The sequence below is a fragment of the Corythoichthys intestinalis genome, unplaced genomic scaffold (genome assembly GCF_030265065.1).
Source record: "Corythoichthys intestinalis isolate RoL2023-P3 unplaced genomic scaffold, ASM3026506v1 HiC_scaffold_44, whole genome shotgun sequence".
Taxonomy (NCBI): domain Eukaryota; kingdom Metazoa; phylum Chordata; class Actinopteri; order Syngnathiformes; family Syngnathidae; genus Corythoichthys; species Corythoichthys intestinalis.
In genome coordinates this window covers 195,953-219,611 of record NW_026651613.1, presented here as the reverse complement: position 1 = coordinate 219,611, position 23,659 = coordinate 195,953, and the positions used below count along the sequence as shown (strand labels likewise).

The 23,659-nt window shown below is 38.6% G+C and overlaps 1 protein-coding gene and 1 long non-coding RNA gene across 7 annotated transcripts; one reads left to right on the top strand and one right to left on the bottom strand.

Annotated features, from left to right (window-relative positions):
• The first annotated feature begins 243 nt into the window (after positions 1-243).
• LOC130911419 (galectin-4-like) lies at positions 244-3,038 on the top strand. The gene is made up of 5 exons (XM_057829240.1): positions 244-411; positions 1,992-2,056; positions 2,166-2,251; positions 2,320-2,497; positions 2,597-3,038. Exons 1-5 carry the CDS (start codon positions 336-338, stop codon positions 2,744-2,746), a joined length of 555 nt encoding a protein of 184 aa, XP_057685223.1. The 5' UTR covers positions 244-335; the 3' UTR covers positions 2,747-3,038.
• A 4,480-nt stretch (positions 3,039-7,518) lies between these two features.
• Positions 7,519-19,228, bottom strand: LOC130911420 (uncharacterized). Of its 6 annotated transcripts, none has more exons than XR_009062100.1 (5): positions 19,065-19,228; positions 17,491-17,582; positions 17,210-17,362; positions 13,389-16,999; positions 7,519-13,278 (listed from the first exon to the last, which is right to left on the bottom strand). It is a non-coding gene; the product is annotated as an uncharacterized LOC130911420 (long non-coding RNA). The 6 variants fall into 6 exon arrangements; XR_009062103.1 differs by having other exon boundaries at positions 13,389-13,568; positions 13,630-16,999; positions 17,491-19,222; XR_009062101.1 differs by having other exon boundaries at positions 17,491-17,607; positions 19,065-19,220.
• Positions 19,229-23,659: the final 4,431 nt, after the last annotated feature.

The following is a 23,659-nucleotide window of genomic DNA, read 5'->3' as shown; positions in this document are numbered from 1 at the left end:
TTCACTGGTTTACAAAATTCCATCTAAAAGTCCATCTAAGAAACACACTTATAAGAAATAAACGTGATCATTACAAAAAAAATCTTCTTACTGAGCAAAATCATATATATATATTTTTTAACTATATATTTTTAAGGATAATTTCATGTATTGATTTATTTTTATTTTTTTTTTTTTGCACTTGATTTGTAAATGCGACTGATGCTCAACTAGGGATGAGCTTCAGAGCAGCTGCCGAAAGGTTGTTTTATAGCAGGATCTCGGTATGAAAGGTACTTCTGTGCAGGCTCTGGGATGCAGGTGAGCCTAACCTCCAAAATGAAGACTGTGTTGAGATGGGGGGACGTCGAGGTCGCTTGAACGACCTCTCCTGCACCTCCCTTAGACGTTACATCTGCAAGCGATGCCAAGGTGAGTTGGCGCCTTCTGTTGGTGTGCACCAACTATACTACACTGTGCTTTCGATTAGAGCAGGGGATTCTCAAACTTTTTCCTGTGAGAGCCACATAACTTTTCCCTTCTCTGATGAGGGGCCGGGTCAGTTTGTAACAGAAAAAGTGTGACGATTGCAGGAGTGCCTAAATGCAAAAATGAATTGTTTTTCAGAAAGCCACAATCAAATAACCCTTTCTGGATTCTTCACGGAACAAAAGTAAATAAAATTAATAATATAAAATAAAGATAATATGTCAAGTTCAAAAATAGATCTTTAGGTAGACATAAGGAGAGAAGACACTCAGTTTTCTTGGCCAAGGAGAGCAACATGTGACTCGTGAGTCACCAAAATTGATCTCGAGGAAAAATATCCTCCTTGGTATTTTATTTAGGGGTTTGTCCTAAACAAAGATGGATGTCGCCCTAAGGGAGGGGAGAGCAAGCTGGAGACACCCATGTGGTTTTCGATTGGATATGTGTGTGCATGTAGGTGGAACTAAGTGAATACACATGTGGAAGCAAGATCTTATGTAATCCAGACACTTCAGTTATGCAACGCTGCGGCCATGGATGGAAAATTGTCCTCGAAGGTCTAGACGGAAGTCCAGACGCCAGGTGCTGAAGATGCCTCGGAAGGTCTAGTTACGCAATGATGCGGCCATGAAGCAAAATAGTTGTCATCCCGACCCCCTTTTACCCTTTGTAACACTTAAGCATTATACTACAACCTGGTATAGCAAGCAATAATCATTTACTGGTTATATAAGTAAGAAAAATATGGCATTATGTATTTATGGTATGTATGAGCACAAGCAAATATTCAATCAATCAACCAAGCAAATATTTAATCAATCAAACCTCGATAATTACCTCAACATAATATAATATTATCACTATTAATTAAATAGATAATAACCAAATAGCCCTCTGGGTTCTTCACAGAAAAAAGCCAGGAAATAAATAACACTATTGGAAAAAAAAGAAATTGATTGTTCAGGGGGCCGGACCGAATGTGGAGGCGGGCCGTAGTTTGGAGAGTGAATAATATATGAATGTGAGAGAATATATGTGTGTGAGGGTGAATATGTATGTGAATGGAGAATGTATGTGTGTGTGAGGGCCAGAATGAAAAATGTCTTGTACGGCCCCTCATATAGTTCAGTTAGTCTTTCGTCTACTTTAAGAATGAGCTTGCATACGATTGATAATAGAGGCCTACTTGTACCACTAATACTTTTTCCATTCTGAGAGATTCAGGCATCATTATTAGCTGCCTATCAATCAAATACATTTGCTTAGTTGGCAAATTGTGCACTATCATACTTCTGACTCCGAGGCTGCAAGTGTTCTGCGCTCATATACATCTGTGAAACGTGACCGTGTTGCGGACGCAGCTTGAATGTGGTCTACCGATGGAGCACAGGATCACATGGTGTGCTGATTATTTAGCTGGGAAGATTCATGGCTTCCTAATATGCAATGTGCTCACTCACACTTAAAATCTTAATGTCAAATCTCATGTGTCCTACCTTGGTTGATGTTTGTTTCAATACCAGATAGCGATGAGATTATGTACAACGGCATTAAAGGCACTTGCAACCTCCAAGTGGATGTGTACCAGGTGAGTTGACGATTGTATGAGTTGTAGTTGGCATGTTCTGGAGGTTGCCCATAGCGATTAGCGCTTGACTGATATATCAATTTCACGCTGCCTTTATGTGTGCGTGCAGGAAGTTTCCGAAGTGCTGTTCAAAGAGCGTCTATACGCTGGCTGCATCATCGTCATCCAAGGAAAAGTGAAGCCGAACCCAACCAAGTAATTGTCACCATTCCCCCACGTTGTGTTAGGTTCGCTGTTACAAGAACTACCTGTCTGTATTGCAGGTTTATCGTCCACCTATCTTTGGGCCACGGTGAAGACACCCCGATGCGCATCGAAGTTGATTTCAAAGATGGGGACCTTGAGCTATTGACCCGCATCGGGAGTCATGTTGATGGAAAGTATGTCAACAAGATCGTCAAAAAGGACTCCTTCCCCTTCGCAGCCGGAAGCGACTTTGAGGTCATTATGTCATTTTAGGCACACCATCAAATTACAAAAAATTGAGGTGGTTGGAGCTTCTTCTCACGTCGGCTGGACTAATCATGCATTCTTTTACAGATGACCATCGAGTGCGGCGACGACATTTTCCGCTTGGCCGTCGGCAACGACTTTGAGGTGGAATACGAGAATGATGGTTATGATCTGCAAGATATCCACAGGCTGTTGGTGGAGGATGATGTGACAGTCACCAACGTCAGGCTGATTTGAGGCTGCCAGCGCAGTAAAATGGGAGGTGCTGCTTCTTCTCAGGATGTTGACGCCATGACGGCTCTTAACTAGGGTGACCGCCAGAGGGGAAAGTGGCTAGAATTCATTGCTGGAACTCCCCGACATGAACGGAGCCAGAATTTTTTTTTTACACACATAAAAATAAAACGGTATTACACATGCATTAGGCTACTGCATTACACATCCTATCACAAGGTAAACATGAGAAGTTGATTTTCATTCAAAATTGTATTTTTCAATGTAACAGTTAATAAAATAGCAGAAACCCCAACCTCTCCCAACCTCTATCTCTTTATTTTCCCTCATTTCCTCACGTCTAAATGCAAAAATTGAACTCCGAAAGAACATAGAATTACAATTGTGAAAATTTTTTGTCAAATAATCATGTCACAAAAAATACAAATGACTTACAGTGAAATGGAATGTATTTTGAAGATCGCACATTGACATGGAAGATGTTCTGAACCTCCCCATCTAACAAATGTAACAAAATTTAATGAAATAAGCCTCTTCAATTCTTTCCTCTCTCTGAAAGAGCTGAGCAATTTTCTGTTGAATTGCCCTTTTTTTATCGCCTTAATTTTGAACGGAAAAATGAGTCCATGCGCACATTGACCCGACTCCTCGTACTTTATAACTGCTGCAGCAAAGGAGAGCTCTGTGCTGTCCATGGAATAAATAAATGTACTGAATTATCGCCTTTCAAACAACACGAGTGTCCCATTTATCAAAGACAATGATGAAAGCAAAGACGATTCTCACAAACGATTCAACCCACAATGCACTGTGGCCTTCCGATTGGCTGGCCTCTACAAGACACCACAACTTAAGAAGTTTTGTACATGTGACCCTTCACCACTTAGGTATACATACACTGCCCATCCATATGTTATTATACACATAAAATACTTAGACATTTGTTTCCGAGGCAGAAACGTAACCGAAAGCATTCACGAGTGTCAATGCTACCGCTAGACAACCGCACTGTGAAAGTGAATGAGCTTATGGGCAAAACCGTGACAAAAAAAAACAGATGCCGCGAATTATTCTGACCAGCAGGTGGCAGCAACGCACCGCAAAGGGTCAACTGATGGCCCATATTATTGCATAAAGTCAGCACATCGACACACAATACAACAGCATAAACGTCTCTCAGAACTACTACTTCTCACACTACTAGTAGGAGCCACGTCAACGCAGGCAGGCGATTCTCCTCAAATTGTTCCCGTGAAAAATCATGAAAATCCGACATTTTCACAAATTTATAAATCAGGCCGGATGCAACGGACAGGACGTGAAAAGTGGACATGTCCGGGCAAAGAGGACGTTTGGTCATCCAAGCAAACAGTCATGGCCGATAAAAACTAGATCACGATTGTGTACGATCGGAAAAAAAAAACGGACCCAAAAAGACATCAACACAACTGTTTCTCCACCAAGCATTGTGAGGAATGTTCACAGTCTATGTGCAGCGACTTTAATTCACTTTACAACGCATACTCACATCATCAATGAAGGAGCCGACGTACACTGCTGGCCAAAAGTATTGGCACCCATGCAATTCTGTCAGTTAATGCTCAATTTCTCCCAGAAAATGATTGCAATTACAAATGCATTGTTAGTACTGCTTTGTCATGTACGTGTACAATCATTTAGTTTATTTTTTTTGTCTGTGAATTTCAATCTGTTTGTCACTAGTAAACATCCACTCCATTTGAACAAGGAGGGGGACAGCGAATACGTTCGTTCGCTTCCAGCCCTTCCAGTTCAAATGGAGTGGAGGTTTAAGTGCTGTCAATGGCAACACTTGGAAACTGTTCAGTTTTAGTCAATTTCAGCGACGCCGTTGGACAAAAGCGGTAGTGTTTTGCCTTAAGGCAGACACACACCCAAATAGTGCTGTAAAATCACGATGGTCGCCTGCAGATGGATAAAACATTTGTTTCCAGCGGCTGTGTGAAGGATTAAAAGTAACAAGGTAATGAATCCAGTTGTGGCTAAACAATAGGATAGGATCAAGGCCGGCCCAGCATATACGCAGACTATGCAGCTGCTTAGGGCCCCTGACCACTCGGGGGCGGGGCCCCAATCTGGAAACCTCATTTTATACGTTGTTAATAGAGCATCGTGAATAATGTGGCGCGCATTGCCGTTGATCTATGCAAACATCCATTTTCTTGTCATTACAATCTGGCAACCTGGGGAGTGACGTTAAACCTGCTTTGCGATGATTGGTGCTCAAACTTGCTTGGAAAATAGATGCACGGATATGTGGAAGAGAATTTATCCCTCTGGAGCAGAGAAAGGAAAGAAGAAAATCGGAGAAGAAAAGAAACAACAGTATAGTGCTGCAACGATTAATCGATGAACTCGAGTATTCGATTAGAAAAAACATTCGAATTAAATGTTGTTGCTTCGAGTATTCGTTTAATGAAAGTGGTGTTGTCATGGTTTATTTTGAAAGTGTTTGCATTTACTTTTATTGATTAGGGTGGATACACTGCCCTCTGGTCTGCCTCTTTTTACATGGCTGAATCCAACTGCTCCCTGTTAACACCAACGTAAGCTAAGTTTTTGTTTGAGCTAATGTTTTTTAATGCATTCATAATTTAGTTTATAGGTATATTTAGCCGTTTTTTGTGGGAATATGTGTCTGAACCATTTGTTAAGAGCATTGTGAAAAAAACTTTAGCATTTTATAGCATTTATATGCTAGCTGACTTTCTCTATGCAAGTTAGCCAATTGTTCTTTTGTTGTACATAGATCCTCATTTAAAAAAATATTTATATATGTATCTATATATTACATATATATATATATATTACATATATATATATATATATATATATGTATATTACATATATATATATATATATATATATATATATTTATATATACTCTTTGAGGCTGAGCTCAGGTATTTTAATTTTTCATGTTCCTTATCTGATTACTCGATTATTCCAACTGACTAGTCCATCAATTAATCGACTACTAAAATATTCTGTAGCTTCAGCCCTACAACAGTTTCGCGGTAATTGAGCATGTTGTTGATGTTGTTGTTGTTGTTGTGCAAGACACTCCAACTTGAACGCTGTTGTCAGCAGAGCTGGTCAATATGTCGTACTGGTAATTGCCATTAGCTGCAGGGCAAAAGCCTGGAGCGAATCAAGTAAAGCGGAGCAAGCTGTCACCTGTCGGCAACGGCAAATGTACGGCTTCCGCTGATTGTAGTAAAACGAAATATTGGCATAATATGCATTTGGACTGGAGAGCGTAGATATAGTCATTTCATTATTATCAAGTAGTATGCCAATCAGAAAAAGGTTTGGCGCCATCTACTGTAAGTACTGGCAATCGTTTGGGGTGAGAAGTTTGAGTATGCAGTGCAACAAAATCTGATTAATATAAAAAATGTGGACGTATGGGTTGGATTGCATGTATGGGTTTCACAGTACTCTGTGACGAAATGGTGGGCCAAAAATATGGGCCCCTTGGCATTATTTTGCTTAGGGCCCCTAAGTGGCCTGGGCCGGCCCTGCGTGCAAGTGCATCCAATCCACGGGGGAGAGACGAGATGGCAGCCCAGACTCGGCAACCTCACCTGCACCTGGCCGAGCTCACAACCGCCCAGTTCATCGACATCTGGAAACACTTTGACATGGATGGTCAGTGACTTTTGCTCTTTTTTTTTCCCCCTTCCATCAGAAGTTCATTTCTTAAAAAGAGAAAATGTGTTAACTATTAAACATTCATTTTCTTGACCCTGAATAAAAGATTTGCAATTTTAATCCTATATAGGGCACTCATTTTTACACAACGTATGGTTGCCATTGACGGCACCAGACCTCCATATCCATTTTGGCTAGGAGAGGCTAGCAGCGACTGACCACTGCCAACCCTTCCAGTCAAAATGAATTGGATATCTAGTGTCGCCAATGACACTGAAAGATGAGCATTCACAACCATTCTTTCCAGTTTAAATGAGTTGGATGTCTACAGCTGTCAATAGCAGGCAATGAGTAAAATACTAAGAACAAAAAGATAGACTTTGGAGTGTTATTGGAGATCATAACCACAGTGTGTAAATAAATGACATTTTTGATCTGTAAAATTAGTTGATTTCATGTGCTCGTTAGTAGGTCAGAATAAGGTTGGATATCGGCCAACTGTTGTAGTCGCACTTCCCGTTTTCATGGGATTACCTTCTCATGTCATTCAAACCCCCCCTCTGACCTCTGTTAAACCAAACCAGTCTTATTCCGAGCCAGTATTAACTCTCACCACAACAGCTTTCTGCTTGCATATATTGTAGGTGGTAAATGCTGGAGAGGACTGCAAGACATTCCAAATGTTGTTGTGAATTTGGTGATAAGACTTGGCTCAATTTGCTATGGTCAACGATGAGTTGAATCAAGAGCCAATGGACACGCATTGGACCCACTGGCAATTCCAATTTTGTGTTCAGACAAGATTAACACACAGAGCTGCCTCTGAATGATCGTGTTTTTGTGTCATTGACGGCGACAAATGTCCAGTCCATTTGCTAATGGTGAAGTGATAGTCAAATAGCAAAAATAGTGGCGCTTCGATGTACGAGTGACCAGACTCAAGAGTTTTTCGAGGTCTGACCTGAGGTGGTTAAAAGCAAAAGTAGTTATCCAAAACATTCCTCAAGTACAAGTAAAAAATATTCGTTGAAAAGAATACTCTAGTAAGGAGTAACTTTGTCAGTAACTGCTTACAATGTCTGATGAAAAAAAAAAAAATAATAATGTTATATATTTTTTTCAAAGCACAACTTCATCTACTAGTAGATGGACTGTCATTATCATACTGTACTATAACCTATCCGGCCAAAAAGATGACACACAAACCCTCAAATTCAGACCAGAACAACACGATGAATCACCACCCAGAGCATGAGTGCCCTCTAGCGGAGAACAAACATTGTTACCGCTACTTATAACGTATAATGGAGTCATGTGGTTATTGTTGCGACGTCTCATTGGTACAACTGAGACGGCCACTGTCGGCACCTCTTGCGAGAATAAAGTCAATATGTACAATAAAGACGAAAAATGTAATGACTAGTGTAGCCCAAAGTAGTGGAGTAAGAGTTGTGTTTCATCACAAATCTACTCAAGTCAAAGTAAAAAGTATCGCGTGGTAAAACCATAAGGTGGAGTTTGACTTTTCTGGCAAGAGGGGCCAAAAATGTTGATGACCCCGAAACGCAGTGTCAGCAATAAAATCAACTTACACGATATATGCTCCGATAGTAGCTTAGCCCATGCTCGTACATACAGGCATCCCAGCTGTGTGTGCGTCTGCGTGTGTGCGTTTTTCTGTCTTACCTCGTGGAGAAGTAGACGCCGCATCTGTTTTGGCTGAATATTTCAGCCAGGAACATCATTTATAATAATACGTTGAAAATGAACTTTTTTTTTTTTTTTTACCTTGTTTCCATTTTTGGGGGTTAACGTCTGAAGTGGAGCCAACTGAAATTCCGCTCACCATTTTGGCGATGCTCTCCGGTGTTTCATGGTCCACATCTTCAGTTCTTGGTTCTCGCTCAGTAGTTGTTGTCGCTTTTGAAAGCTTAGGTTTGAAAAAAATGATGTATATCCATCTTGCCTCTTCTGACCTCCAGTGTTTTTTGGGGGTGGCTTAGCAAAGCAAATGACCGTCTCTAAGGTGCTAGTTGTCAGGGAGCGCGGGCGGGCAAGGTGGACCCAAATGCAGGGAAATGTAGGCAAGGCAGATGAATGGTGCAAAAATGATTTAATTAAAGCCAACGAAAAACAAAGTACAAACAAAGGCTGTGATAATCCAAAGAAGGCACTGAGGCAAACAAAAACTGTCACTAACAAAAGACTGCTTTTCAAAAACTCACTTGGAACACAAGGGCTTGGATAGGCGTGAATACTGCTGATGAGAACCTGACATGGACTTTGACGTTGACATAGACACTTACATTGACAATGACGCAACAAGGACTGAAAAGAAACTGGGTGCTTTTATACACACACACATGCAGACAAGGGGTAACGAGACAACGAGGAACAGCTGGGTAATACAGGAGGACTCACTATGTGCAGGCACGACAGGTGAAATCAATGGGTAATCACAGAGACAAGTCACACTAAGGAAAAAAACAACACAAAACCCAACACTAGTCACATGATCTTTTTGAAAAATATTTTTTTTACCCATTACAAAAAATGTTTTTTGTTCATTTCATTCATTTTTGTTGTTTGTTTTATTGCTTTACAACTTTTACAGACAACATTTTACCGGCAACGTCTTAATTTTAAATCCATATATTGGAAAGTCATTTATAAGATCCGACCGCGCACTTATGCGCGTGCGGTGGCCACGGACGACGGGGAACCCAGCCAGCAGGAGGAAAACTCGGTGGAGCAACAAGTGGCATCTTACCTTCGGAGCAAGGGAATAACGTTGGACTTGGAGCACATCGAGGCGTGCCACTCAATGCCGATGAGGAATGACAGACCGCCAGCCATCATCGTGAGATTTATCAGTCGAAAAAACAAGACAATGCTGCTGAAACAAGGTCGCAAGTTGAAGGGTACCGACGTATATATGAACGATCACTTAACACGGAAGAATGCTGATATCGCCAAAAAGGCAAGATATCTTAAAAAGCAACGCAAGATTCAACACACGTGGGTAGTCAATTGTAAAATATACATTAAATGGAACGGAACGCCTGAGGAAGCAAAAGTGCTGATGGTGCGAGATATTGAAGAGCTTGAAAAGTACTGATACCTATCAAGACCAGGTACCATCTCTGCATACAATGACTATGAACGATACATCAAACACACGAACTGTACTCAGGAATAAGAGCGACATTGATCCACTTCTGCGAACCCTTCAGAACAAACAAATAGAACTTGAGGCCTTTAAATCCAACGAGTCCAACAAAAGAGTCCCTAATATAGAAAGTGATCCTGACAATCATTTCTTTTCTTCTACTGTTACCAATTGCGATTATTTTTACACAAGATCTGTATGAAAATCATATCAACTCAATGGGCAAAACTGTCAATTATACATTTCAACAGCAGAAGCATGTACAAAAATGTCAGCTCTACCAAAGACTATCTGCACCAATTTACACACCCCTTCAGCATAATTGCGATCACAGAAACGTGGTTTAATATTGATAAAGGTATTGATTTTCTTATGGATGATTACGAATTAAAATACATAGAGAAAAGAAAACTGGTGGTGGAGTTGCCCTATATATTCATAAATCAATTAAATGTATGGTATTAACAGATACAGCTGCACTAGAAGCTATAATGCTGGGGGAAGTACAGCCACTGAGTTCTATCTCCTTTTTCTCACTCTACCTACAGTACCACTTGTCTTACTTAATTTCTATTTTCCAATGGTAATATCTAGTAATATGGTAATATCTGTCTAGTCTCTTCATCACTCGTCACCCGGTCTCCCCTTTCCCCCCACCCCTTTTTCAGCTGCAGCCTCCTGACTGTCCGGACCCCTGGCTGGATGGATGTCCTCGTTGCTACCCCCGTCTCATCTGGCTAGATGGACCTCTTCTTGTTCCTTTACTCCAATGTATCTTTACGGACTGTAACTTCGCCTGCTAATTCCCATTAGCAGTACTGGTGCTCCCTGCCTATCTGTCCCGGGAGTGGATCTCTCCTCAGTGTGGTACTTCCCAAGGTTTCTCATTTTCTCCCAAAGACTCTGGAGTTTTTGGAGTTTTTCCTTGCCGACATGGAGGGTCTAAGGATGGGGGATGCCCAGGACTTGAAATGTATGTATTCATCTTCATTGCTTCATTTGCTGTTTCTGATTTTGTATCATATTGCCTCTGCAAAGCCCTTTGAGACAACCTTGTTGTGATTTAGGGCTATACAAATAAAATTGAATTGAATAGATATGTCAAGAACACTTGGAATGTTTGACAATAGAGATCTCCAATGAAAAAAAGAAAAATATAATTGTCAGTTGAATCTATCGATCACCGGGTTCATGTATTGATTCCTTCACTGAATGGATGAGCCAATTGTTTTCCACTATTAAGCAGAAAACATTCTTCATCTGTGGAGATTTTAATATTGATTTATTAAATCCAAGCAAACTGGCAGCAATGGACAATTTTTTGGATACAATGTATAGTATGTCTCTTTACCCAACAATAACTAAACCAAGTAGGATTACATCACACACCATCACAGCTGTGCCACAGGCGCCAGTGAACTGGACAATGGATGTAAATTGGGACAGAAATCAAGAAAGAAGAGTTGGGATGCATTTCAGCCTCAGATCAAGCTACAGTATGCGTTATAAGGTGAAATAATCAAATGGGTAACCGTCAGCCATTCCGACAGAGTTATGTAACCAACGGGGTTGCATCCACACTTGTGTATAGCACAAAAAGGAACATTTGTGTGGTAATTTGCACTTTTTATTTTTGAGGATGATGTTTAACCCTTTCGGTTACAGTGGTCACATCAGTGGACATCTATCCAAAAGTTATCATTAGTTTACCTCACCACCGCCAGCCCAGGTCACAATTTTTGTTGTGGTAATAAGTAAAAGATATTGATAGACGTCCAATCCATTTTAACTGGGAGGGGCTGGAAGCGATCGAACAATCAGTTGAAATGGATTGAATACCGTAAGAGGCAGCCATAGAGTTAAGATATGAGAGGTCACAAGATTCATCAAACAAAACAAAATTAAATGAATAACTTTCCCACAGCAAAATTCACACATGGGACACTTATTTGAATTAATGTTATTATTATTATTATTTTTTTTAATCTTGATTTATTTCAATAATTTTTCATTTATATTTTGAAGTTTTGATTTTTTTTTTAGAATGAATTTCATTTCATGTAGAATTATTTCTATTTTATTACTTCATTACTATGTATTTTTTTTTCATGTGCTTTGTTTCTTAATTTAAAAAAATACTATTTAAGTATTTGATTTGCCCCCGCCCCCATGACTAGGGTCATAGTAGGGCCATCAGGGAGTGTCCCGCAATACAAACCCTCAAAACTCGGCTCAAGCACTTTTTGAAAGTAAACCAGTCCTGCAATCACTGACTTTTAAAGCGCCTGTGACACGATGAAATTAAATAGCATTATTATGTGAATTAAAATCATATTTTGAGATCATTCGACTATATACAACAATTTGGCAAAGCGCAGATGAAGAGAAATGTTTCTTTTAATCTGCCGTTTAGCCCCGCCTATCATTGTAGCGCTCTAGTGCCTCCATCTAGGTGATGACGTCGGCAGAGTAACGATTTCAGCTGATTTAGAAATCAGCCCAATGGGGAAGATTCAGAACGCGGAAAATACAACAGACAGCAGCAAAATGTCATCATTGTTTTTATCTCTCTACTCCAATATTTTTACAGTATGTATCTAAGTAATTTCCCCCAATTGCTAAATAAATTGTATGGGATGAAAAATAAGTCTTGTGTTAAATAGAATTAGGCCTTGGGGTGGACCCTGAAAAAGTGCCTAGAAAATGGGTTTCGTTCCACTGTCTGGGCACTACTTGTTCAATGCATTTTTTGATAAGATAATACCCTTCTGAACTTTGGGTTAAAAGTTCACCCAACGTTTCCCTGCACCAATTTTGTCAAAATCTAGGAATATATATGTATAGAGTGGGGAGAACAAGTATTTGATACACTGTCCATGGGTTTTCCCATGGGCCGTGTATCAGTGTGTATATATATATATACATATATATATATACACATATATATATATATACACACATATATATATATATATATACACACATATATATATATATACACACATATATATATATACACACACACACATATATATATATATACACACACATATATATATATATATACACACACATATATATATATATATATACACACACATATATATATATATATACACACACATATATATATATACACACACACATATATATATATACACACACATATATGAAATGTGCACTCTCAATAAAACAATAGCACTTCATTGGAACATCCATCTTTTTTGGCAGTCAAATTGAACAAAGGTCTATTTTTTTGGAAAAGGGAAAAGAGCCTTTTTTTGTTGTTGTTTTAAAGGTGTTAAAATGGAGAGTAACATTTTGATAATGAAACTAAACATAGGAGAGATGGTGGGTGATTACTCATCAATATCAGTATCATCAGTGTCATCATCCCATTTCCTTTGAAATATTTTCACAGTCCTGGCAGTGGCATAAATCTGTACAGGACATTTTTGCAGACAAGCATGAACATCTTTCAGTCTCACACTTGCTTATCTTGCAACCACAGTGGATTACCTGTAGCACACTATCTGGGGCAGGATTTCTAGTCATCCATTTTACTGTTAATTCACCATCCTCAATGTCCCATCCATTGCCAATTGGTGAAGGGGCACACATCATACCAGTCAGACAATGTCGCATTACTGCTGCCTCGTAGTTTGCCCTTTTGCTGTGTTGGAAGAGAGCATCACTTGTTGGAGGAATGGACATTCCAGATACACAATGTCTTGACATAGAGAGAGAACTTTTAGATTCACATCATCAGGAATATCAACATACCCGGCTAGTGTTGGTTCTTCTGTTGCACCAATCGATTGTACTGTTCAACAGGCACAACAGCTTTCGCTTCACATACATTTAAATCTTCTGCTGTGGGAGGCCATGGGCATTTCAGTGAGGGTGATTCGCTTAGAATGGTCCTCAATAGCAGCCCTGCACTGTAAAGTGTCCTTCTTTGTTCTGTGGATTTCCAACCAGATGGTGTGCTAGCCATTTGTTCAGTGTCACTTTCTTGTCTTACCTCAGTAGAGTCGGTAGCTGATGTACCTGATGACTGAGGTATCCTGTCTAAAAGTTTGTCTGTTGATGATAAAGTCTCCAACAAAAAAAACAAAAAAAACATTTCAGACATGTTGCGCTGGAAAGGGGTGTGAAAAACTATGGGGAGAGATTTGTCTCAAAAATATTCTCACAAATACTTTCGCGATTTACACATATCTTTTGTCGATGCACAAATATATCCAAGATTTTCACATGTATTTTCGAGATCCACAAATATATCCATGAGTTTCACATGTGTTTTTGTAATCCACTAATATATCCTCGAAATTCACATGTGTTTTTTAATGTTGTGCGTGCACTCATCATGAATTATTGTTTGCAAACATTCGAATTGTATTTGTGAATCAGCGGCCGCGTGCATTTATTTTTGAGACAAACATAACAAGAACAAGTGCATTGGCGATTCACACGTGTTTTTCAAATTCACAAATACATCCGCGATTCTCACAAATACATGAGTGATTTTCACACGCGTTTTTCAGATCCACAAATACGTCCGCGTTTTCCACAAGTGTTTTTCAAATCCACAAATACTTCCGCAAGTTTCGCATGTTTTTTAATGATGTGCGTGCAATTATCATGACTTGACATTTTTTAAGTATTCAATTTTGCTTGTGAATTGCTGGAGCTGTGTTCTTTAACAGCAAACACGCGCATTTCTTTTTGAGACAAACGTCACTCGATGTTTCACCAAGATTTTCTCACACACAGTAAGCCGAGAATTTTCACGTGTCTCAAATAACCTCCGCCTTCATCTGATAGGTGGCAGTTTTGAGCGCATAGACTATAAAAGTATGATTCCCAAACTTCAAGAACTATCAAGACTGTCCGTGTACCTTGAGGCCGTTTGTTTTTCCTTCTAATTTTGGAAAATAAAAAACGAAAAACGAACCTTAATCCGTTTTTACAATGTCAATTTATTGAACTGAAGTCGAAAAACAAAATACGACCAATATTTGTTTTCCTCCGAGTTCGCTTTTACAATGAGCCTTGAACCGGAAAACGATGTTTTTCTTCAATAAGGCCTCGTCTTCCGGGTCATGGCTCATTGAATTCTTTGCAAAAACAAATCTTTATTTTTGGACAATTAGAGGCAGAAGACACTTTTTGTGTCACAACTTTTTAATGGCACCTATGTTTTACGCGGAGTTTTGGGATTATTTTCAGTTACCAGTTAGACCTAAGCAATATGCTAGTGTTGATGATGCGATTCCTTCAGGATTCATTATGCTGTGCAGAAATGTAAACATGCCATTTCAAACTTTATCTCCTCCAAATATACTAAATTCAAGTGTGGGGAAATTATGTTTACTACATAACAAAAATTTGAATAGATATACTCGATCTCTATTTCAGAACGAGATTAGATCCAAAGCATATGTTAAGTCTTTTTGGAGATATCATTTGGTCCACGCCTAAGTATGGACTATCCCCAATATGTTTCGGTTGACAAGTAAGGTCAAAGAAGTCGCTTTCAAAATTATCTATAGATAAGTACTATCCTGCAAACCACTACATGAAAAAAATTAAAGTGGGACATTGATACAGAGACAGTTCAGCACCTTTTTTGGACCTGCTCTTTTTCCAATAAATTTTGGAAAGAACTTTGCAAGTTCAGAATCAGGAGCCTACACATGTGGACTTCAAACTCAAATGGGAAAATGTCTTTTTTGTTTTTGTTTCTATAAGAATCTCAAGAAAGAGATTGTTTCTATTATTAATCTTGTCATTTTGTCGAAATTCTACCTACACAAATGTAAATTTAGCAAGCTGTTACCTTCTTTTTCTCACTTTCATAACGAGACTGTGTGCTACATAAATCTGTTTAAAAAATCAAATAATCTAAAAGCGGAAAATAACAATATTTGTGGAAAAACTTGAATCTCTTTGTGAATAATTGCTCACAGCATTATTCATTGTTTTTTTGTTTTTGTTTTGTTTTGTTATTTTCCTGATGTGCAATGTTTGAAATGTTTATAACCCCCTGGCATATTTGTGCTGTTGTTTTTTTTTGTTGTTGTTAATAAAAACAAATATTGGACATATTTTGTTTTTCGACTTCAGCTCAAAACCATTAATTGGTAAAATGGATTAAGTCTCGTTTCCGTTATTGAATTAGCAGTTTTTAATTGGGAAACGGGAGATGATTCATTTCTCTTTTTTTTTTTTTTTTTTTTTTATTAACACACATAAAAACAAAAAATGGAATAGGGTAGGTTTTCCAACGGACCCAAGACACCTGTTTATCTGTTGCCCGGTGTAATGTCACCCGCTAGGTGTCCGTATGTGATCTGGGGATGGGGATGGCGTGGCTCTGCGGTAGAGTAGTTGTCCCCCAACCCAGAGGTTGTGCAATTCTCTGCCCTGATGAACTCGCCTAAGTATCCTTGAGCAAGATACTGAACCCCACATTGCTCCTGGTGCTGCGTCACCTGTATGTAGATGGCGATGTAGTGTAAAGCGCTTTGAGCGCCTTGAAAGGTGGAAAAGCGCTACATAAGTAGAACACCATTTGCCATCTGTGTTGATGGGCACTTTTGACCTTTCTATGCGCTCAATACTGCCGCCTATCGGACTGAGGCGGAGGTTATTTGAGACACGTGAAAATTCTTGGTTTACTGTGTGTGAGAAAATCTTGGTGAAACATCGAGTGACGTTTGTCTCAAAAAGAAATGCGCGTGTTCGCTGTTTAAAAAAAAAAACAAAAACAAAAAAAACACAGCTCCAGCAATTCACAAGCAAAACTGAATGCTTAAAAAATGTCAAGTCATGATAATTGCGCGCACATCATTAAAAAAAACATGCGACATTTGCGGAAGTATTTGTGGATTTAAAAAACACACGAGGAAAACGCGGACGTATTTGTGGATCTGAAAAACACGTGTGAAAATCACTAATGTATTTGTGAGAATCGCGGATGTATTTGTGAATTCGAAAAACACAAGTGTGAATCGCGAATGCGCTTGTGTGAGAAAATTTGACCGTTTCTTGTTATGTTTGTCTCAAAAATAAATGCACTCGGCCGCTGATTCCCATATACAATTCGAATGCTTACAAACAATAATTCATGATGAGTGCACGCACTACATAAAAAAAACACATGTGAATTTCGAGGATATACTTGTGAATTACAAAAACACATGTGAAACTCATGGATATATTTGTGGATCTCGAAAATACATGTGAAAATCTCTGATATATTTGTGCATCTACAAAAGATATGTGTGAATCGCGAAAGCATTTGTGAGAATATTTTTGAGACAAATCTCTCCCCATAAAAAACTAATTGGGGGAAATCACACTTCAATCTTCTTTTCAGCATATCCCGCCTGAAACAAAGTTAAAGGGAAAGATGAGCACAAGACACACATATTCACATCACACACACCCACATAATACATTCACTCTTGCGCTTATATTTCTCATTCACACAAATACACCAAAGAGAACAAAATGAAACGTTCTCTCAAGGCTTTTTTTCAGAGACTAAATAAAAAATAAAAAAAAAAAACTTTTTAGTATGAATATTTATAAATTACCTGTAGTCTGAAGCATCAAGATCCTCATGGTTCTTCACGATGTTCACGAACAACCTTCTTGGCTTGTCCATTCTGAGCACTTCTTTGTCAACGATAATCCTTTGACGGATCACTTGTTCACAAAAGAGTTTGTAGCTCTCAGCATAGGGTTGTCTGAAACACACACACACACACGCACGCACACACCCACACACACTTAGGATGTGCAAAGAGTAACGCTTTCGATGCTTTGGCTAAAGGCAAGCAGAATACAAGTGACATGTTGTTGACCAACGCTTTACCTTTGAAATGTGTCATTTTACAGCGAACTTATCCACATCAGCACCAAGTCCAAGCCCACCAAGTCCAGGAAAGAAGTGCCCTTCCAAAACAACTGTCATATGAAAGTGCAATAGATGCTTTTGCATCAGTGAAGACAAGGTGAGTAAGGTTATAGGTCGAGGTGAAAAAAAGTTGCATTTTAAAGTGTTCGGTTTGTCTTTATATAGGTTTGTGTTGGTGGGGGGTGTTAATCATATTGTAACAACAATTGTAAAAGTCATCAAGATTGTGTTCAACTGCAGGTTTTTTGTTGTTGTTTGTTTTCCCTTCGGTCATTAAAAGTTCAATTATCCCTCCCCCTCCAGCACCTCAACCTATATGTATTCATGATCCAGATCAATTGAGATCACAGACAATGGTTTTGGAGCTAAGTTTTCTGTTGTGTTGAAGCACATGTCTTTTGGACATTCTCTTCCTACGTTTGATACATTATGACAAAACACACACACAAGCACCACATACAAAATTATCCATCTCGCAATGTGAAACAAAACACCTGGAATGTGAAGCGTTGCATTGAAAACCTCAGTCCATGTAGAACTGTAACATATATGTATTTATTTTTTATTTTTTAATGTTAATTTTATTTATATATGAAAAAATACAATTATACATTAATACAAATCTATTGGGTTTATTGATAATTTATTGATTAAAAAATCATTAAGATTATAATGGAATTAAAAAAAGTAGATATTTATTTATATCATAGGTAAATACTATGACCCTTTAGTATAAAACTAAAACTAACCAAAACTAAACTACAAGAGTATTTAACTGCCATTAGTCAATACTTAGTATTATATATTTAGTGTTATTATATTTAGTAATACTACTACTACTAATAATATAGTATTATATAATACTATAAAATTAAATTAAAAAATAAATTATTATGAATTTATTAAATTTATTATTATTAAATTAAAATTATTATTATACAATTTAATAGTAATATTTAGTGTTATTTTTTTTTAATTCATAATAATTTTAATAGTTTTAAAATAGTTATATATATACATTTGTATTAATGTATAATTTTGGTTCGTTTAGCTTACTACTGACAACAACAGAAGTGCGCTTATTCTTAACTGGGAGGACTGGCTATGGATTCTCACGTTTCTGTGCCAATGACGGTGCTAGACGTCCAATCCATTTGCAGCCTTCCAAGGCAAACCGAAGTGAATGTTTCAGGTTTTCAGTCAGTGGCGGTCAGTGAGTTAAATGAGTGGTATATCAATGCTTAAAGTCAGTCGTTAGTTTTAAATAGGCTTTACTACACCCTTTTTTCAAAAGTTCACAGTCGGATCAGAAAGTGTCTCAAAACCGCGGATGTATTATGTATTGTTTCCATTGTTTCAAATGAGACTGACAGTTTGCTTAATATGTCTAGTAATCTGACAAGTATACATTTCCCCGAGGTGGGGCCAATAAAATGCCCTTTTATATTGATCCCCTAATGATCTGAAGAAACAAATCCAGTCCCAACAACGTTTGCAGTGAACCTTGAAGTCAAATAAAAACGTGAACTCACCAAGCGAAGCCCAAATGCCAAGCACGGTCAACGCTTGGAAAAGGAGCGATTGTGCCTTCTTCATCTCTCAGGTCCAGATAGAAGATCAGCCAGATAAACTTCAGAGGAGAATTTAATACGACGCAAGCCTCTTTCGCTCTGTGACAGACACACAAGCTTGACTACGTCACGCACGCACGTCCAACGACACAAAGGCTGGAGGATGACGCTCTAAAGAACTCGTGCATCAAAAGAAAACAAACATACAAACAAAGAAGAATTCGTGCATCAAACACGTCTCAACGTCACGTGGAACATTTGGAAATTAGGGTCGTACTAGTGATGGAGAAACCTTAGCTTTCTGAAGCAGTAAATATATATCAAGCAACGTGTCGAAATGGTTCATTCAGTGTTATGAAGCATTTGCCACGAATCAGTGTGGTGAGTCACGACAGACGACACTGCTTCACCGCTGCTTTCTGTACCGCTGAAGCAAATGTGTTGAGATGGTTCCGTGCTACGAGGCATTTGACACAATTCAGTGTGGTGACATCTTCTGGACAAAAATATATTGAATTGTCATCTAACCAAATGACCAAGTGTCATCTGAACAATGAAACCTGTGGGTGGTATGGTGGTTATATACTATGTCTGATGTGCGAGCAGTAGTGGGTTTGACCACTAGCCTGAAATGTATTCTTTATTCTTCCCCCAGATTAATAAAAAAAATAAATAAATAATAATAATAATAATGAAAACAAACAAACAAAAAAAAGCTGTTGTGTTACTTTTAAATGAAATACGCAAATGCTTGTGCAATAGGGAACTCTTGATGGTAGGTGTATAGAATGCTAGTGACACTGGGATGGGGATTTGGGTGTTTCACACATTTTTATTTAAAAACAGAATCATCTCAGCAGCATTTGGTTTCAGCCGGTTCCTCTTTTTGCTAATGACCTCTCCAGCTTTTGACAATATTCTCTCACATGGCACGAACAAATATACAAACTGACAGATAGACAAACAAACACAAAAACTGACAAACAGACAGACACAAAAACAAACACAAAAACTGAGACACAAAAACTAAATTGTGTGTGTGTGGGGTGGGGGATGCGTGGGTGTGTGTGTGCGTGTACTATGGCGAGAGGCTGACGTGACTGACCTGAAAAGAAACTGCTTTTCTGTACTGTTTCTCTTTTTTATTTACCAGCTTTCAATTTAACATGTTTAACAATTGTACATGCAGTCTAAACATTAAGTATATGAAAATGTCTTGTAAACAGTAAGAATTCAAGTGTGAACATTTATAACAGCTAGTATGACTTGAACAACATTATACAAATCAATACGACGACTGTGCAAACATGTCATTGTAACACAAATGACATACGACTTGAACAGTACACTTCAAACAGACAACTTATTGTTCATGGCTGATGTGACATTATTACTTTTTGCTTTTTACTTCAATGTTTCTGTTTTTTGTTTTTTTTTTCTTCTTTTTTTCAGAGCATTTTTTTAAATACATGCACGCACATATGCACCCCCACCACAGAGACACACACGCTAAAGCTATATTGCTCTTATGCCAATGAAGCGTTTAAGATTTTATGATGGCCGTAATGACAGAGAATAAAGCAAGCACATACAGAAAAATAGCGGTGGCCATTAAATGGTGATATTATAAGCCCCACTGTTGGATTATAATTTATGGTGAATGCTTTACCATCATAAAAGCTGTCAAAGAAATCACACACACACACACAGATACAAAATAACGCGACATACTAATTGCTAGATGCAGTCGGTGCCCAATCCACTCATTAAGTTCAGCCGTTTTGACAAGGTTAGAGCCGCTATCAGACTCCATCACGTTCATTTGTAGCGTTAGCCGCTAGCGTCAGCCAGTAGAAAGCAATAGAAGCACCCTCTCATGAAATCGTGAGGAAAGCGGGTGAAAGCCTGCCTGGAGGCCGCCAAGAGTCTACTTAATGTCGGGTGAAAGTTTGGCTAAGCTCCCTTAAGCCCGACTCCATCACGTTTGCTTGTAGCATTAGCCGCTAGCGTTAGCCTACTGGGCTGCTGTTTGCTTGATTTCCTGATAACCACGTGACTTCACATGTAAACACACTGACTGCTTTCTTAAAGGGGAACGAACGTAGCCGAACAACACAGCGTCAAAGCGGGATGAAAAGACTATATTCACTTGTTTTATTAAATGACCAAATTTACCGACATGGTCAAAATTACGTCGGTCATCGTGAAGAATTTTGGTAACGGTCAATTTTTGGTAAACCGCCTGGCTCTGCGGAAAACTCATTTGGGTACAATGCAACAGGTATCTGGATCTGTCAGGACATCTGGTATTGAATGAAAGAGCTACTATTCGTCTATGTACTGCCCAAAAATTATTTATTTTCTTTATGGTACAACAGACGTTATGGCCAACACATATCAAGGGGACGCCGCGTCCCCGATTTTACTACGCAGAGTGTAAAGAGTTCATTCTTGGATAATTGTGAAAAAGTGATCATCCGGGATGGAGGATCGAGCCGCTACTCCTCCGCATTGTGAGGAGCCAGCTGAGGGGGTTCGGCCATCTGGTTTGGATGCCTCCTGAACGCTTGTCCAAAAAGAATATACAAAGAATATTTTATTTAAGGCCAAAATTGAGTTTTTAAATATTCTATTGTATTTTTCTTGGTCTAAGCTGTTTTTTTTTATTATTATTATTATTTTTTTTTTTTATAAGATTGAAATGAAAACTGTTTGTGGTCTTGCGCCTGTCCTTCACCACAAAAACCGGCGTTACTTTGGAAGGGCATAGGTTTGGTCTCAACATTCGTAGGGACGATATAACAGCATAACTTGCATGTAGGTACACTTTTTGCTGGGGACGGGACATCAATTAGACCAAACAGATTGGATGAAGGGGGCAAAGGGCCACATTTCTCATGTATATGAACCTAATTAATTAATAGGCAAAATGATCAATGCAAAATAAATCCTTATCTTCTGATAATAACTTTTACGTGCATTGGTTCAGATGATACACTGTTCGATTCAAACCTTTGTTTTCAAAAAATACTAAAGAAACATTTTGAAAACTTCCTGAATAAATGTCTGGTTTTTATTAGCAAACATAAACATAATGAAAATGATTCACTTAATAATGGTAGGGTCAATTCTATCCTTACAACATATGGAACTATTGAAAGATCTAAATTCTCTATATAACTGAACATTATATCATGCAAAAAAGGTAAGGCTAATTAAAAGTTTGTGGGGACAATTTTAGCATCCTGAAAAGTTGGTAGTGTTATGTACCTACCGTCCCTATGCAAACCTACGCCCTTTTTGTAAAAGTCCTCCTTATTTTCCTTTACTTTAAAAAAAAATCTCTCCGCCTCAATGGAGAGGATTGCTTCAATTAGATCGTTCTGTGTTCTGTTTGACATGCCAGAAAACACAGTGGACGTGTCCAAATGTCTAGCTAACCTTTCATCTTTCTCAGCAAAACCATGTAATCGTTCTACATATATGCCACGTTTAGAAGAGCTTACACGCTTTCACCACGAAATGTTAACTCCTGTTTAGCTAGGATGCAGGTTGCATTAATGAGGTCTTTCAAACTCTTTCGGTTTTCTTTTACCTTAGCCTTGAGGATGCTACCGTTGAGCTTCCGCTGTTCTTCAAAGCCAAATCGATCCTTGAGCTTCCAAAAGTTTTTAAAGCAATCAGGCTTTGAATGTGAGTGGTCGAGCTCTCATGTTTGCTGAGGCTTCGTGGTAGTTTTTTAATGTCACAATATCTCGTGTTAGTCCAGACATTGGCACAAGTTGAGAAGAAAAGGCAGGGAAAGCAGCAAAGGCGATTTTTCGAAGGACAGCCACATAGCCAGTCTTTTCCGGTGTACCAGTCCGTTTGAAAAGCGCGAGTTATCTTCTGTCCCGTAGTTTGAAGCAAACCTTTTAGCTCCGGTGTTGTGTTAACCGCGTCCACTTTTAACGGAAAGTCTAGTTTCACGTACGCCCCTTTGCAGTGCGGCAGAGTACTATCTGCCGCAGCCTGTGCCTTTTCACTGCGGTTTTATTTCCCATCAGCAAAACTAAATATGTCGCTAACAAACATTAAACTTTAAGGGATAAAGACATTAGCCAGACTGTGGAAAATCAGGTCAAATAAACGTATGTGGAAACATTATAATGGCGACATGCAGATGTACGGCAACCAGCACGCTCCAATTCCATGTATCAACCCGGTTTGTTATGGATTGCGCAATCAGAGGTGAGGCTTTACTCGTTGCTGCCGCACCTCTCGTTTCATTTCTTTATTTGAACAGGAAATAGGCAAATTCAGCGATTTTGACTATAAAAATGTTTGAAATGAGTCATACATAAAGAGCAATGGACAAATATGAATAAAAAATCAATGCTATAATTACTTTTTTGTCATGATGACAGGTGAGGCAGAGCCTCCCCTGACCGCACGTCACTGAATTATGCAAAATACGCATAAGACTTTGGTGAAACTGTATTTAAACATTTTAGCAACTCGTTTAGCTCAACAAATACACTGGATGGCAATATTTAGTCACAATATACAAACTATGT

What these genes read in the sequence shown, in the direction of transcription:
- LOC130911419 (XM_057829240.1), top strand. Translation starts at nt 336, where the DNA reads ATGGGGGGACGTCGAGGTCGCTTGAACGACCTCTCCTGCACCTCCCTT. An exon ending in GTGAAGCCGAACCCAACCAA is followed by an intron (nt 2,252 to 2,319) that starts GTAATTGTCACC and finishes TCTGTATTGCAG; the next exon opens with GTTTATCGTCCACCTATCTT. An exon ending in CAGCCGGAAGCGACTTTGAG is followed by an intron (nt 2,498 to 2,596) that starts GTCATTATGTCA and finishes ATTCTTTTACAG; the next exon opens with ATGACCATCGAGTGCGGCGA.